Below are 12,700 nucleotides of genomic sequence, written 5' to 3'. Positions count from 1 at the left end.
AAGGAACAACTTCATTCTATAGCCTTCGACTGCTAAAGGGGATCCATCAACAATGAATACAGGCTTCTTCCTTACTTTGTCTAGATTGACTAAATTAGATGGATTGTTTGTCATATGATATGTAGCACTTGAATCAGTAATCCATTCAGAATTACTTTTATGAGTAAGGAGAGCAAGATTTTTACCTTCAGACATGTTATTGATGGACTGTGTGGACACCAAATTTGTCTTTGAAAAATGTTGAAAAAAAAAATCCAAGTCCTCCTTTGTGACAAAGTTGACTGTATCAATGGGTTTTGAAGTAGTCGACTTCTCCTTTAGAGGTCATTCAACCAAGTCCCAACATTTTTCATGAACATGATCTAATTTTCTGTAATAAGAGCATCTTATTTGCTTTAATCCTTTTTGAAAATTATTACCTCTTTCATGGCTCTTGTGTTCTGGTGTAGACTGAGTTTGATAAGCCATTTTTTCAGCATTATCGTCACTCATATTTTTTTTAGATGAATTCATAACTTTGTGGCGGGCATCTTCTCTTTGAATGGCTTGACAAACACTGTTGAAGTTCGGAAGCTTCATAATCATTTCTGAGTCACGCAAGAACTTTAAACACTTTATCCTCCTCCATACGTTGTTTGTAAGTGTTTGGATCTGAGGTGGCAGGATGATACTGCATAAGTTCGTCCCAAAGGCTTCGAAGCTGGCTAAGATAGACATGTATGGGCTTATCTCCTCTTGAGAGATTGGCTATTTCAAGTTGGATCTGATAAACTCGTGCCAAATTATTTTGCTTTGCATATCATTCCGCTAAGGAGTCCCATACCTCTTTAGCCGTTTCTTGAAACTGAAAAGTATTGGAAATATGAGGTTTCATAGAGTTTAACAACCAAGACATTACCAGATCATTTTCTGATTCTCATTGTTCATACTTGGAGTCTGATTTCTCCGGAGGAGTAATTTTGCCATTTATGTAACCGATCTTAGATCGTCCGCTCAAGAACAGACGTGCGGCTTTGGCCCAACTCAGATAATTTGCTCCATTGAGAGGCACAATGGTGATCTTCAATGTAAGATTTTGATCATTGTCGATGCCTTTAAAGTTGCTGGAACTACTTCCAGTTGGGTTTTGGTTGCCTTGAGACTCAGCCATAACACAAGGACAGGCAACGACTAGATTCTGAACAGGCACGCATCAGGACGAGCTAAGCTTTGATACCATGTTAAAAAACAAACTTAAGGAGCAAAGAACAAAGGGAAGCACAAAATTTACGTGGTTCAGCCACTAGGCTTACATCCACGGTGAAGAAGGAGCACACTCTTTTTCTATTTTTTTTCATCAAGGAGGAACACATATACATACTCATACAGCTACACCCACAAGAAGGAAAGAAAAAAAAAAAAAGACAACGATATCAATCACCATTCAGCTGATTATGATCACCAATCTGATAAGATTACTTTCCTCCTAAAATGGTGCAAACGAGCTGAGAATCCCTTGGTTTTAGAGAAAAGATGGTAACTGCTCCTCCTGAAATCTCGTAAGTTCCAAAAGCCAAATGCCTAAACCTTTGCTATGCTCTGTGAAATAGAGTGCAGAGTACAACCCTTACAACCGCACGTAGATCCTCTTAAATGGGCACAACGAACAAAAATGGGCAAATTTACAAAATCTGGTTTACATTGCTGTGAACCCCACATGCCACCGTCTATTTGTTCTTCACTTTCTTGAAATGCCATCACCAACTGAAACAGAAGCTGCTGTTCCTGCTCAAGATGTATAGAACTGAGCATAACCGAGGAGAGACAAGTGAGAAATCCAAAATAACAAAATGAGTACAAGTTAGTAGAGGAGAATATATACTTATCTTACCCGCAACTAGATCAGCACTTCTGCGAAGAGAAAATGCATAATCCAAGAAAAAGACCTCTGTGAACCAATGCAGTCATCTCTAAATCAGAGGTCATGCAAACCCCCGGAGACTACTTGCTAACTGACTTGTCAAAAAAAAATTTTTTTGATAGGAAAGCTGGGGTTAGGCAGACCCCAACCAGTTATACAACCGTACCATTGGTTTTTGAACTTACAACGTCCCAACACAAGGTGAGGTGCACCAATTGGTAAACTGACCTGTATTTTTTCAGAAAAGAAACGAAGGAATGAAGAAAAGTTTTACTTGTTTATTGCACCTACAGGATACTTGCACAAATGAAGAAATGAGAATCATGAGCCTCTTCTTCTTCTACTCGTTTTTTGCTAGGCAAGCTAAGGGAATGAGCCTCATGGATTTTGAACCCAAGAACCCTAGTTATGATAATGTGACCTAGTCATCCAGCTATCTCATTCAACCCCAAGAATCATGAGCTTACTACCAGTAAAGTTTTAGTCAAAAAATATTCTAGCATGAATGGAGTGCATAGAATTTTCACAAAATTAGCCCCATATATTGATGCAGTTACAACTTCATATTAATCAAATCATATAACAGAAGCAAGAAACTTTGAGATGAGCAGAAAGAGAATTCCAACAAAGTGCGGGTTACATTGACTGCATCATATGAATTCATTTTGGAACGTCAATCTGCAAGACCATATTTTTTGTCAAACTATTGCTGCGGCAAAAGTTTGGACACCATCAATGGCAAGCATTTGAAGTAGTCCCAATCCTACTAATATTCATGTAAAATAAATCTCTATAAATAAAGTAATTCTCTATAGATACGTGTTATAGTAATTGTATCTTACATGGACCTAACTGAGAGAAAGCAAGTGCCAACAAAGAAACAAATCACGCTCACTTGCTCAATCAAGCATGGTTCGTGAAGTAATCGTGACTAGGCTTGGTGTTTCAGCTAGGCTCATTTACAGTCATAGATGAACCCAGGCCATGCTTAAAAGAGCTGAGCCCGTGCTGAGCTTTGCACAGGCCTACTCTCAGGCAGACCTTAACCTCCTTTGACTCTTTCTTGGGGGTGAAAACATTCATTTTCTTTTTAGAAGAACCTTCCTTGGGACACGGGACACTTAATGGGCTCAACCCCTACGAAGTAAACCCACCAATCCCCATAATTACGGGAACTAAAAAGAGAATAACAAGGACCCAATGAGGGTGGAGCTCTAATTGCCCCAATACAATAAAAAAAATGAGCAATTTCTTACTTTCATACGGCCACAATCAGGCCATCAGTGGAAGTGAGGACCATTCATGACATTAGTTTCTGTTTTACTATAGAGGCAAGCTAGAGCAAAAACTATACTCAATGACAAACTGCGCCATCTTCTTCTTCCTGGCGCTCTGCTCGTTGTTTCTGCCTTCTTCTACTCGTCCTTCTGCCATCTTGCTGGGTGGAAACTACTCAACATGGATTGTCACCAATGGGAAATATAGTCCCATCCTTCATACTCAAAGATCTGTGCCCACATTTGCTTGTGGCTTCCACATGACTGAAACCTCATATGTACTATTTCTCTATCTTTATATCACTAGATCGCTCATTTGATGATCCTCAGGTGGTCTAGACGGCAAACAGAGACAAGCCTACGAAAAAAAAGATTCAACACTCAAATTCACTCAGGATGGAGGCTTAGAGTTAATTGATGCAAAGTAGCATGGCTTGGTCAATAGGCACATCAGGCATGTCTGCAGCAGGCATCATGATTGAAGAAACAGGAAATTTGCTGCTTTTTTATGCGAAGAGCAAGGCTCTCTGATAGTCTTTCGATCACCGCACAAACACTTCTCTATAATTTTGCCGAAATTTTAGAATTTCATAGTTTTTTAACAATTCCTTTCATTTTCATTGAATTTTAAGAATTTCTTTGTGATTTTTTCAAAATTTTGAGATTTTTTGAAGTGTGAGTTTTTCAAAATTTCCTTAGTTTTCAGTGTATTTTCTGAAAACTGCCTCAAACTTTTCAGAATGTTTTAGAACTTCTTTGTAAATGACAGCAGTAAGAATTTCCAGATTGTGGGTATGACGTTTTTTTAATAAATGAGATAATGAGATCATGGGGTGAGCTAGATAGGGATTTTGTATTTGTTGCAGCCTGCAACTAGCAGGGTAAGTGTGAGAAATATCTTTACCATATACTACAGATTAGCTTGAAATACTTGAATAGAACATTGGAGAAGCTTATAAAAGAAAGAGCTTTGGAGGAACTTTCTCCTTAGAAGAGGAGTATCTTCCATTTTCATTTTCTCATTTGTGTCTCTAATACACTTTCTCTCTCTTCCCACCCACACGTTCTTCCCTCACCACACTCTTCAGTGCCTTAGAAGGTTGATTTCTCATTGATTTTATGATAAGTTTTTTAGTAAGTTCATGGAATATTTCAGGAGTTCTTTCAAAATTATGTAAATTCTTAAAATTTTCAAAATTCACAAAAAAGTTCTAAAAAATCTATTAAAATTAAAAATCCGTGCAAAATTTCAAAATCCACAAAATGTTCATGAGAAAACTTAGGACCTGTTTGGTTGGTACAAAACATCAGATATATAAGATGCTGAAGAAACAAAAAAAAACGGAAAGATATATATTGTTTTTACTGTTTGAATAGCAAAATGAGACTTTTTAAAATTATATATAAAAAAACCCAAAACTTTGTTAACCCAGTGGATACCTGAATGAGCAGGAACTAGAAAAAAAATTGGTTCCCGTTTATCCTAAAAACACGGGGCCTTACACCTCAACCTTCCTGCTCGTCTCGATACAAGCAGCGGAAACGAAAGAGGAAGATATTGTGGGGCAGACAGAAGAGGCTTTTTCTCTATTTGAATCTGCTCAGCGGCGGAGAGAAGCACCCTTCACATCTGTAAGCTTCCGTTTCCAATTGGGTTTGCCTTTTTTGTTTCTTTTATCACGGTTTATATGAAACTTGAGAATTTGAAAGCGGGTAGCGCTCAGCGTTGAAGAGAGTGGAAGAAATCGGTCTCTCTTTCTGAACTTGCAATACTCGAAAATTGTTTGTACTTTCAGGATAAGTCTGTTTGGAAACACCCATTCATCCAAAAAAGGTGGGCTGAGATAGGGTTGCAGTATTGGTTCGTCGTCCCTATTGCATTTGGATGTTTTACTTGTTATTAATTTGTAGAGGAGGAGTTTGAAGGTCGTTGGGTGTTTTATCGGTGGTCTGAGATGGCTAGGTGGGATGACATCCTCACGCTTCCTGTGCAAAACCCGCCGAGTCTAGACTTCTCTGCTGCCGACCTTGTGTGGTCTAACGTGGAAGGATGGAAACAAGAGGTTGACAGGGTTGCCCGCATTCCCTTCTCCAGAGTGGAGGACTTTGTAAGGGGAGAATCCTCCAACCCTGAATGCCCAACTAGATTCCATGTCGAAGCTAGAAGAAAAAGACCTAAAGATGCGGTTTTCAAGCCCAGAGTTGATGCATATCTTGAATACATACTGTATTGGTGTTCATTTGGTCCGGATGATTATAGAAAGGGAGGGGTTTCAAGGCCCAGTAGGAGCTTCATCAAACATAAGAAGAAGACCGTCGGGCGACCGAATACGAAGAGGGGTTGCGTCTGCCATTTCATAGTGAAGAAGTTAGTAGACGACCCGTCGGTTGCGCTTATCATCTACAACAAGCGGAAGCATGTTGATCAGAAAGGGTTGCCTTGCCATGGTCCGCTGGATGCAAAATCTGCTGGTACTCGTGCGATGTATGCGCCCGACTTCTCCGAGGAGCTGCGGCTCCGAATTGTGTCTTTATTGCACGTCGGGGTGCCTGTGGAGAGCATAATGCAGAGGCATTCGGAGATGGTAGAGAAACAAGGAGGTCCTTGTAACCGAGATGACATGCTCACGCATAGATACGTCCGCACGTTGGAGAGAAATATCAGGCGTTCTACTTACAAATTGGATGCAGATGATGTAGTTAGTCTGGGATTGTGGGTTCAGAGTCATCAGAACAGTGTGTTCTTTTATGAAGATTTTTCTGATACGGGACCTTTCGTGTTGGGCCTTCAAACAGAGTGGCAACTTCAGCAGATGATTCAGTTTGGCAATCGCAGCCTTATTGCATACAGTGCAAGATTTGGGACTAACAAGCCGAAGGTTTAATTTCTTTTTTCTTGCAATTTTTTTATTTCATGTGTCTTTTTCAGCTTTGTTCTACTTAATCAAGTGCCTTCGAAAATGTGTGATTGAAACTGGCTGTCCTCTAGTCTCATTCTAGATTTATTTTAGACCCCGGGATGGGGCCTGATTAAAATTGGTAGGGATCTGACATGCTTCCGTGAGTCGTTACATGTGGCCATCCTAATTGATACTTCAGATTGAGTTGGCACATTGTGGTGATTTAATTGTTCTTTCATTACCAATGATGCAGATTTGGGTTTTCCATGTCCAGTAATATGCCTTGGATTTGGTTTGTAGCCATGAACTTGATCATGTGCTATTCCACTGGGTTGCATTAGCTTTGATTGCATATTGTTTATAGCTATGATATGTCTCTTTTTGTGCAGTATTCCATCCATAGCCTTCTTGTCTTCAACCCAGAAAAAATTCTAATCCCTGTTGCCTGGATTATAACAACACGGTTTGCCGGTGTTGATTCATACAAGTGGATCAGAGCTCTCTATAATAGGGTTCAAGCGAAGGATCAGTCATGGAAACTGGCTGGGTTTATAACAGATGATCCAAGAGCTGATATTCCTACAATCAAGTAGGCCTGCAGTCCCCTTGTTTATCCTTTTATGGTTCCTGTGATGATTTTCTCTCTTACAATCTGAGTTGCACTAATTTTGATGTGCTTATGCAGGGAGGTGTTTCAGTGCTCTATTTTGGTCTCCTTTTGGCGTGTTCGACATGCATGGCACAAAAACATCATCAAAAGATGTTCTGAAACTGAAACACAGGTTGAGATATTTAAACGGTTGGGGCAAGCGGTTTATAGCTTATGCAGGAAACATGGTGATGATGATTCTTTCGAGGATTTTTTAGAAGATTTTGTTGACAGTACAGACTTCTTGGAATACTTTACAGCCACATGGTTGCCTAGAATGGGTTCGTACTATTCTTTCTGCAAAGACTGATTTCTAGATTGGAATATTTATTTGATGATCTTCTTTGTCTGATTTATGATAGGAACGTGGGTTAGAGCATTAAAGAGCTTTCCATTCTCAAGCCAGGAGACTTGTTCTGCAATGGAAAATTACCACTATAGATTGAAACTTAGATTATTAAATGAGAAACAGCCAAATGTGTACCAGCGTGCTGATTGGTTAGCTGATAAGTTGGCAAGTAAGGTGCATTCGTACTTTTGGCTTGATGAGTATGCTGGGAGGAGTGATTTTATTCGATACAGAAAACTTGAGTGGGATGGCGGTCTAACATCTTGGCGTCAAGCATTGTTAATTCTAAATACTGATGTCATCCTGGAAGATCAATATGCCAAAATAATCGGTCAGACTGACCAGGAAAGAGTCCATTTAATTCTCAATCCTGGGTCTGAATATGCATTGTGTGATTGTAACTGGTCAAGAATGGGCAACCTGTGTAAGCATGTTATCAAAGTTGCAAGAGTTTGTCGCAGTCAGGTAGCGGTCACACCATCAATCAGCCTCTCCTGTTATAACCAGATATTGACTGGTGCACTCAACTGTCCACCTTATGATTCTCTGATCCTCGACCATGCTGGTTCCTTAGCTGTCAATGTACAAGCACAGTTAAATGTTATGGATTATCCAGCATGTAGCAAAACGCCCCCTACCAAATTAAAAACTGACGTGCAAGCTGATGGGGTTCATTCCGTCACCGATGTCATGGAAACTGGAGACAGAGACTTGGCAAAAGAAGGCCAACAAGATCTAATTGAGAAAGAAACACCTAGGAATGATATACTGGAAACTGGTAACCAGGTAAATGCTGAGAATGTTAATGAAGTTGATGGTCTCCCATTTGTTGATTTTTCAGAGGAAACCACAGCTGAAGTGACCAATAGTATGATATTAGATAGAAATCAAAGTTGTGATGTTGGAGAAGCATCCAATGATGTCAGACGGGGAAACAGGAAAGGTGAGATGCTTAGTTCTTTAGTTAGTGGAGATGAAGGTTCCTTTGATCATTCAGAGAGATATGAGCCTATCTGCAAAAATGGTGATGTCACTTCTGCAATTGTAGATAATAATGAAGTGGAGGAAGCTGGTCGGAGTATGGGCATCAGGAATGGCCATGGGGCTTGCGTTGATCTTACTGAGGAAGCTGGTAAAAGTAGGGCAGATGAAGTTTTGGCAAATGGTACCATGGGATCAAATGGTCATATAGACAAATTAGGCACAGAAAGTTCCAATGGTCATGTAGACAAGTCGGGTGCAGAACAAATGATTATTGACAATGTAGAAGTCAGAGATGATATGTGTAACGATGTTGAGGAAGCCACTGATATCATGACTGTTGATGTTGCAGTGATAGGTGATAAGCATTCTGAGGATATGACATAATAGGCCCAAAACATTTGTTTCAATAGGATCACTAATTCTTTCGGGATCTGTTGCAAGATTGTCCTACTTGCTGGTTTATTTCACTAGGTATCAGCAGACCTAAGAACAAATGGTGATGATTTAACATTAGCCAGCAGTACCAAGTATTTTTCCAATGGTGGGACTCCTTGTACATCGGCTGTCTCACTAAAGTTCGATCATGTTTATGTATAACTTCAAGTTTGAGAGTAATCCATCGTGCTAGACAATTTTGAGACTGTTTATGGGAGCATACTAGCATCCTGAACCTTCAAGTGACCTGAACTTAAAGTGAGTCTCTCTCTCTCTCTCTCTCTCTCTCTCTCTCTCTCTCTCTCTCTCTCTCTGCAGCAGGCACTCACCTCAGCTTCATTCAGTTCTGACTGTAAAGAGAGAACCTTCATTGGTATTCCTGTAGGTTTTGATAAGTCACTGCTATTCAAAATCTGCTTGAATATCAAGGTGATCATCAGCCTCTTCATTTAAGGTTAGCTTTTCATATTAGTCTGGTCTTTACCTGTTATTCCTCATGCTTCATAATTTCATGTTAGCGCCATAATACCAATGAAGTTTTTGTTAACTTTTGGCATTCCTACTGCTATATGTAAAACAGTCTTTTGTCGTATGGATTCTCGGCAATAGGCCAGATTTCATGAGTAGAACAAGTGTTCCTTGATAACAGCGGCCATCTTGTAAGATAAAAGGTGCTCTCTTAATTGCTATAGGCATTATAAGCATACATTGCCCAGCACAGTGTAATCATTAGGAAGCAGTGTGGAGAACTAGGTTCTCAATCTTTCAGACAGCCGAGTTGATTATCAACTTGAAAACAGTTGCAAGCACTTATCCAACTTGGTGACCTGTGGAACATGCTCCTAGCCAATAGCTGCTAAATTCACAATTGTTCCCTATTTATTGGATTGTTTACAGGTGTTTGTCGCCCTGAATCCCTTTGATCATCTGCCACGGGAGATATCCCATGCATGTTCTTAGAAAGTCAGCCATGGATTTGTGAGGAGGGATGTTAATACATGTCATTTTGGTTTATACGCCTAACCAATCTATTGTGTAGGATTCTGTAATTAAATTGTTTCCCGTGTGAAGAAAAAAAAGTAGTGCAAAGCACACATTTTCCCTATTGTTTTATGTTTCACATTGGTTCTTTTTCTATATTTTGATAGGTGTACACTTCTTGGTCTCAAGCTTCAATGATGTCAAATTGTTAAAGGGTTATATTTGACCTTGACAGTCTTCTGATAATGGCTCTCCTATTCTATGCTAATGTTTCTTTTTCCTTTTCTTAATTTATGAGGGTTTTGTGGCTTTGTTCATAGAGTGATCAACTTGAACTTGGAAAAGGAAGAGTAAAGGAAGGAGAAATTAACCATCTATCAGTGCTTATCTTTGATATTATGTGTTGTTGCACTATGTTGATCAACATGGTTTTATGAAAAGAAAACCAACTGCTGTTCAGTGAACATGAAAATGTATGTTACATAGGCACTTCACTTAACAAGCGTATCCTATGTTGACATGACATTGCACTCGGACACACCAGGATACTTGATGAACGCCGTCAAATTAGTGTCCAACACATTTCATGTTTAGAGTGATCGAAAATCACTGGCTCATATTGTACCAAAATCAATTCAATGCATGGTTTTTAATGAAATGAAAGCACCTATAGGTCTGGAATAAGCAAAAAGCACATGCAACTATCTTTTAGAGGTGTCTGGGATGTAAACTGTCTAAGAGCTACTCTCTCTCACGTTATATATATATATATATATATATATAGGAAAATCTGTATCTTCAAATGGGTTTTCCTTTGAACACTACGCGATCTGTTTTTCTTAAAAAAAAACAACATTTAGCAGCGGTCAAGATAGCCGCTAAATATCTGTTTAGCGCAAAAAAACAATAGTGACAGTTCGTCTAACCCATCCTCTCTCTCTCTCTCTCTCTATATATATATATATATATATATAGTTCCAAAGAAATAAAGCTTGAATATTATCTCAAGTGCAAATTCTTGAATACCAATTGGAAATCACTATAATTAAAAACATCAAATAATAAAACTAAGTCAAAATAGAAATCTATCATAATTGATGAGATTTTAGAAGAACAAGAATGCAAGCGTATACAAAACAAGTAACTATATGTCTGGATTAAGCAAAAAACACATGCAATTGTTACAGTATAGGGCATAAACTCTCTCTCTCTCTCCACATATTTGTATGTGTACGGCCATGTCTCCAAATCTTTATTTTTGAGAACTACCATGTCCTACCAAGAGTATCCACATCATTTCTTGTTCCTGCACTGGTATCCATGTAATGTAGAGGAAAATGTACAATATTTTACATACATCACTGGATTTTAAAGCAATGGTTCTATCTACTGTGACTAGTAAAATGGTATGAATAGCTTAAGTGTCACTTGATGGTTTACATCACATGGACGCGTCTGAAAAAAGCTGGGGGATTGTGTACTTTTCCATTAAAGATGGCATATGAAGAGACATGAGCTTAATATTGTATGAGCAGTTAAGATACTCTTTCATTAAATCACCAGTTGTAGCACAACTTGACAGGCTTTTAGTGGAATTCTTCACTAAATTCCAACCATGCCTAACTGAACTCAAGCTGTGAAGAACTTGCAACTTCGTGCATTTATGCCGCCAAAGATTGGCTTGTGGTCTGGGTTCTAGGAGCAAGAGACATTATGGGCAAGAAAAATCTTTGAGTGGCTAAAAATGATCATTGATTTCATCACGTTTGCTTTTGAAATCTTGCAACAAGGCTTATCAAAAGTAATAAATGCCATCACATTGAGAAGCATATTAGAGGATTCATTATGTGGGCTATGGACGTATTTACAACTAAAATAAACCTTTGTATTGGGGGGGGTAGATATGGTTAAAGTCCTCTCTGACATTTTCGTGAAAAAGAGAGATATTTTCACATAAGTTAAAAATGAAATAAGATCATGATAACTTGAGAATATCTCCTGAAATATCATGTGGTCATCAACACATTTGTAATCTTTTACGTGTAATGATTTTTCTTTTGTTAAAAAAAAAATCATGTGGCATATGATGTTTGCACCAAATCAGTTTGTGGAACCAAAGCTCTTCTCCAAGCAGTTGCTATGCCTGTTTGATAGGGAATCCTACCCCCTCCAAACCAACTAATCGTTGAGAGTCTCAACAATGCCGATAGGAAAATTCAGGTTGGCATCACTTGACCTGCAAAATGGAAAAACAAACTGGCCAAGCATGTAAACCACAAAAATGCAGCATAATCTTTCATAAATCTGATTGGTCATCCCCTGATCATAATAAAATTAGTGAGTAATGGCCCAACCATGGGTTGAACCAAAATTCTGTTTTCTTCTTATGCCCATTATCCAGTTAGAACCTTTATTTATAATTTCCATTCCTGCCTTTATGCTTTTCCAGCCCCCTGGCCAAGTACTATCTTGAAGAAGCAATCCGGAATCCTTATCTAGATACTTAAACCTTTAACAACTTGGCCCAATGACATTAGTCTCCTTAACTATAGCCCATGCAGGTTTAGACAAGCACACCAAGTTAATGTTTTGTAAAATCTTTGCTCTTGCACCCCAAACCATCTTCCTCTCTAGGTTTATACGGTCCCATGCCAACTGGTGTGTACGCCCCTCATAATTTACATCAATCCAAAGAAATTTGTATATCTCTATCTCTTGAATCATCAAACTTGGCAGCTTGAAGCACATCATCTAGTGTAATGAAAAAGAGGACAAGCCTACTAGCCAAACATAAATTTGCACATTTCAACTCTAAAATCTTTTTTCTTGAGTTGGTTAATGATGACTCACGTAGACTTGCCCTTCAAAGTGCCTTTAAAAATAGGTAATCCAAAATTTGAGAGAGGAAGCATACCTTGAATCTAGTTCGTACTTGAGGGATCATACTATTGAGCATGTGATAAACTGGATAAATACCAATGCATTACCCTTTACATATGAACTCTTCCATTACCGCTAAGAAGTTCCTGATAGCAGTGTTTAGAAACTTGCTGAGTCAACTCTGTGACTCGGCTCGACTCGGCCATTCACCAGGTCAAATTAAACTCGGTGTATCCACGTTTAATCCACTTCTTCTGTCAGGTCTTAGGTGAGAGCAAGATTCTCCATATCATGAGTCTTCATACCAAGAAGTAGCTATAAAACATCTGGCAATCAGTCAGTTGT

General features: G+C 38.9%; 1 protein-coding gene across 1 annotated transcript; it reads left to right on the top strand.

Annotated features, from left to right (window-relative positions):
* Positions 1-4,682: 4,682 nt before the first annotated feature.
* LOC149834139 (uncharacterized) lies at positions 4,683-9,773 on the top strand. The gene is made up of 6 exons (XM_090009991.1): positions 4,683-4,809; positions 4,974-6,056; positions 6,467-6,666; positions 6,763-7,007; positions 7,089-8,752; positions 9,643-9,773. The coding sequence occupies exons 2-5, from the start codon at positions 5,133-5,135 to the stop codon at positions 8,441-8,443; spliced, it is 2,724 nt and encodes a 907-aa protein (XP_089866117.1). The 5' UTR covers positions 4,683-4,809; positions 4,974-5,132; the 3' UTR covers positions 8,444-8,752; positions 9,643-9,773.
* The last annotated feature ends 2,927 nt before the right edge of the window (positions 9,774-12,700 follow it).

Source organism: Nuphar pumila, chromosome 6 (assembly GCF_984573655.1).
Source record: "Nuphar pumila chromosome 6, dmNupPumi1.hap1.1, whole genome shotgun sequence".
Lineage (NCBI taxonomy): Eukaryota > Viridiplantae > Streptophyta > Magnoliopsida > Nymphaeales > Nymphaeaceae > Nuphar > Nuphar pumila.
Note: the sequence above shows the minus strand (reverse complement) of the source record. Positions and strands in the feature narration are given on the sequence as shown.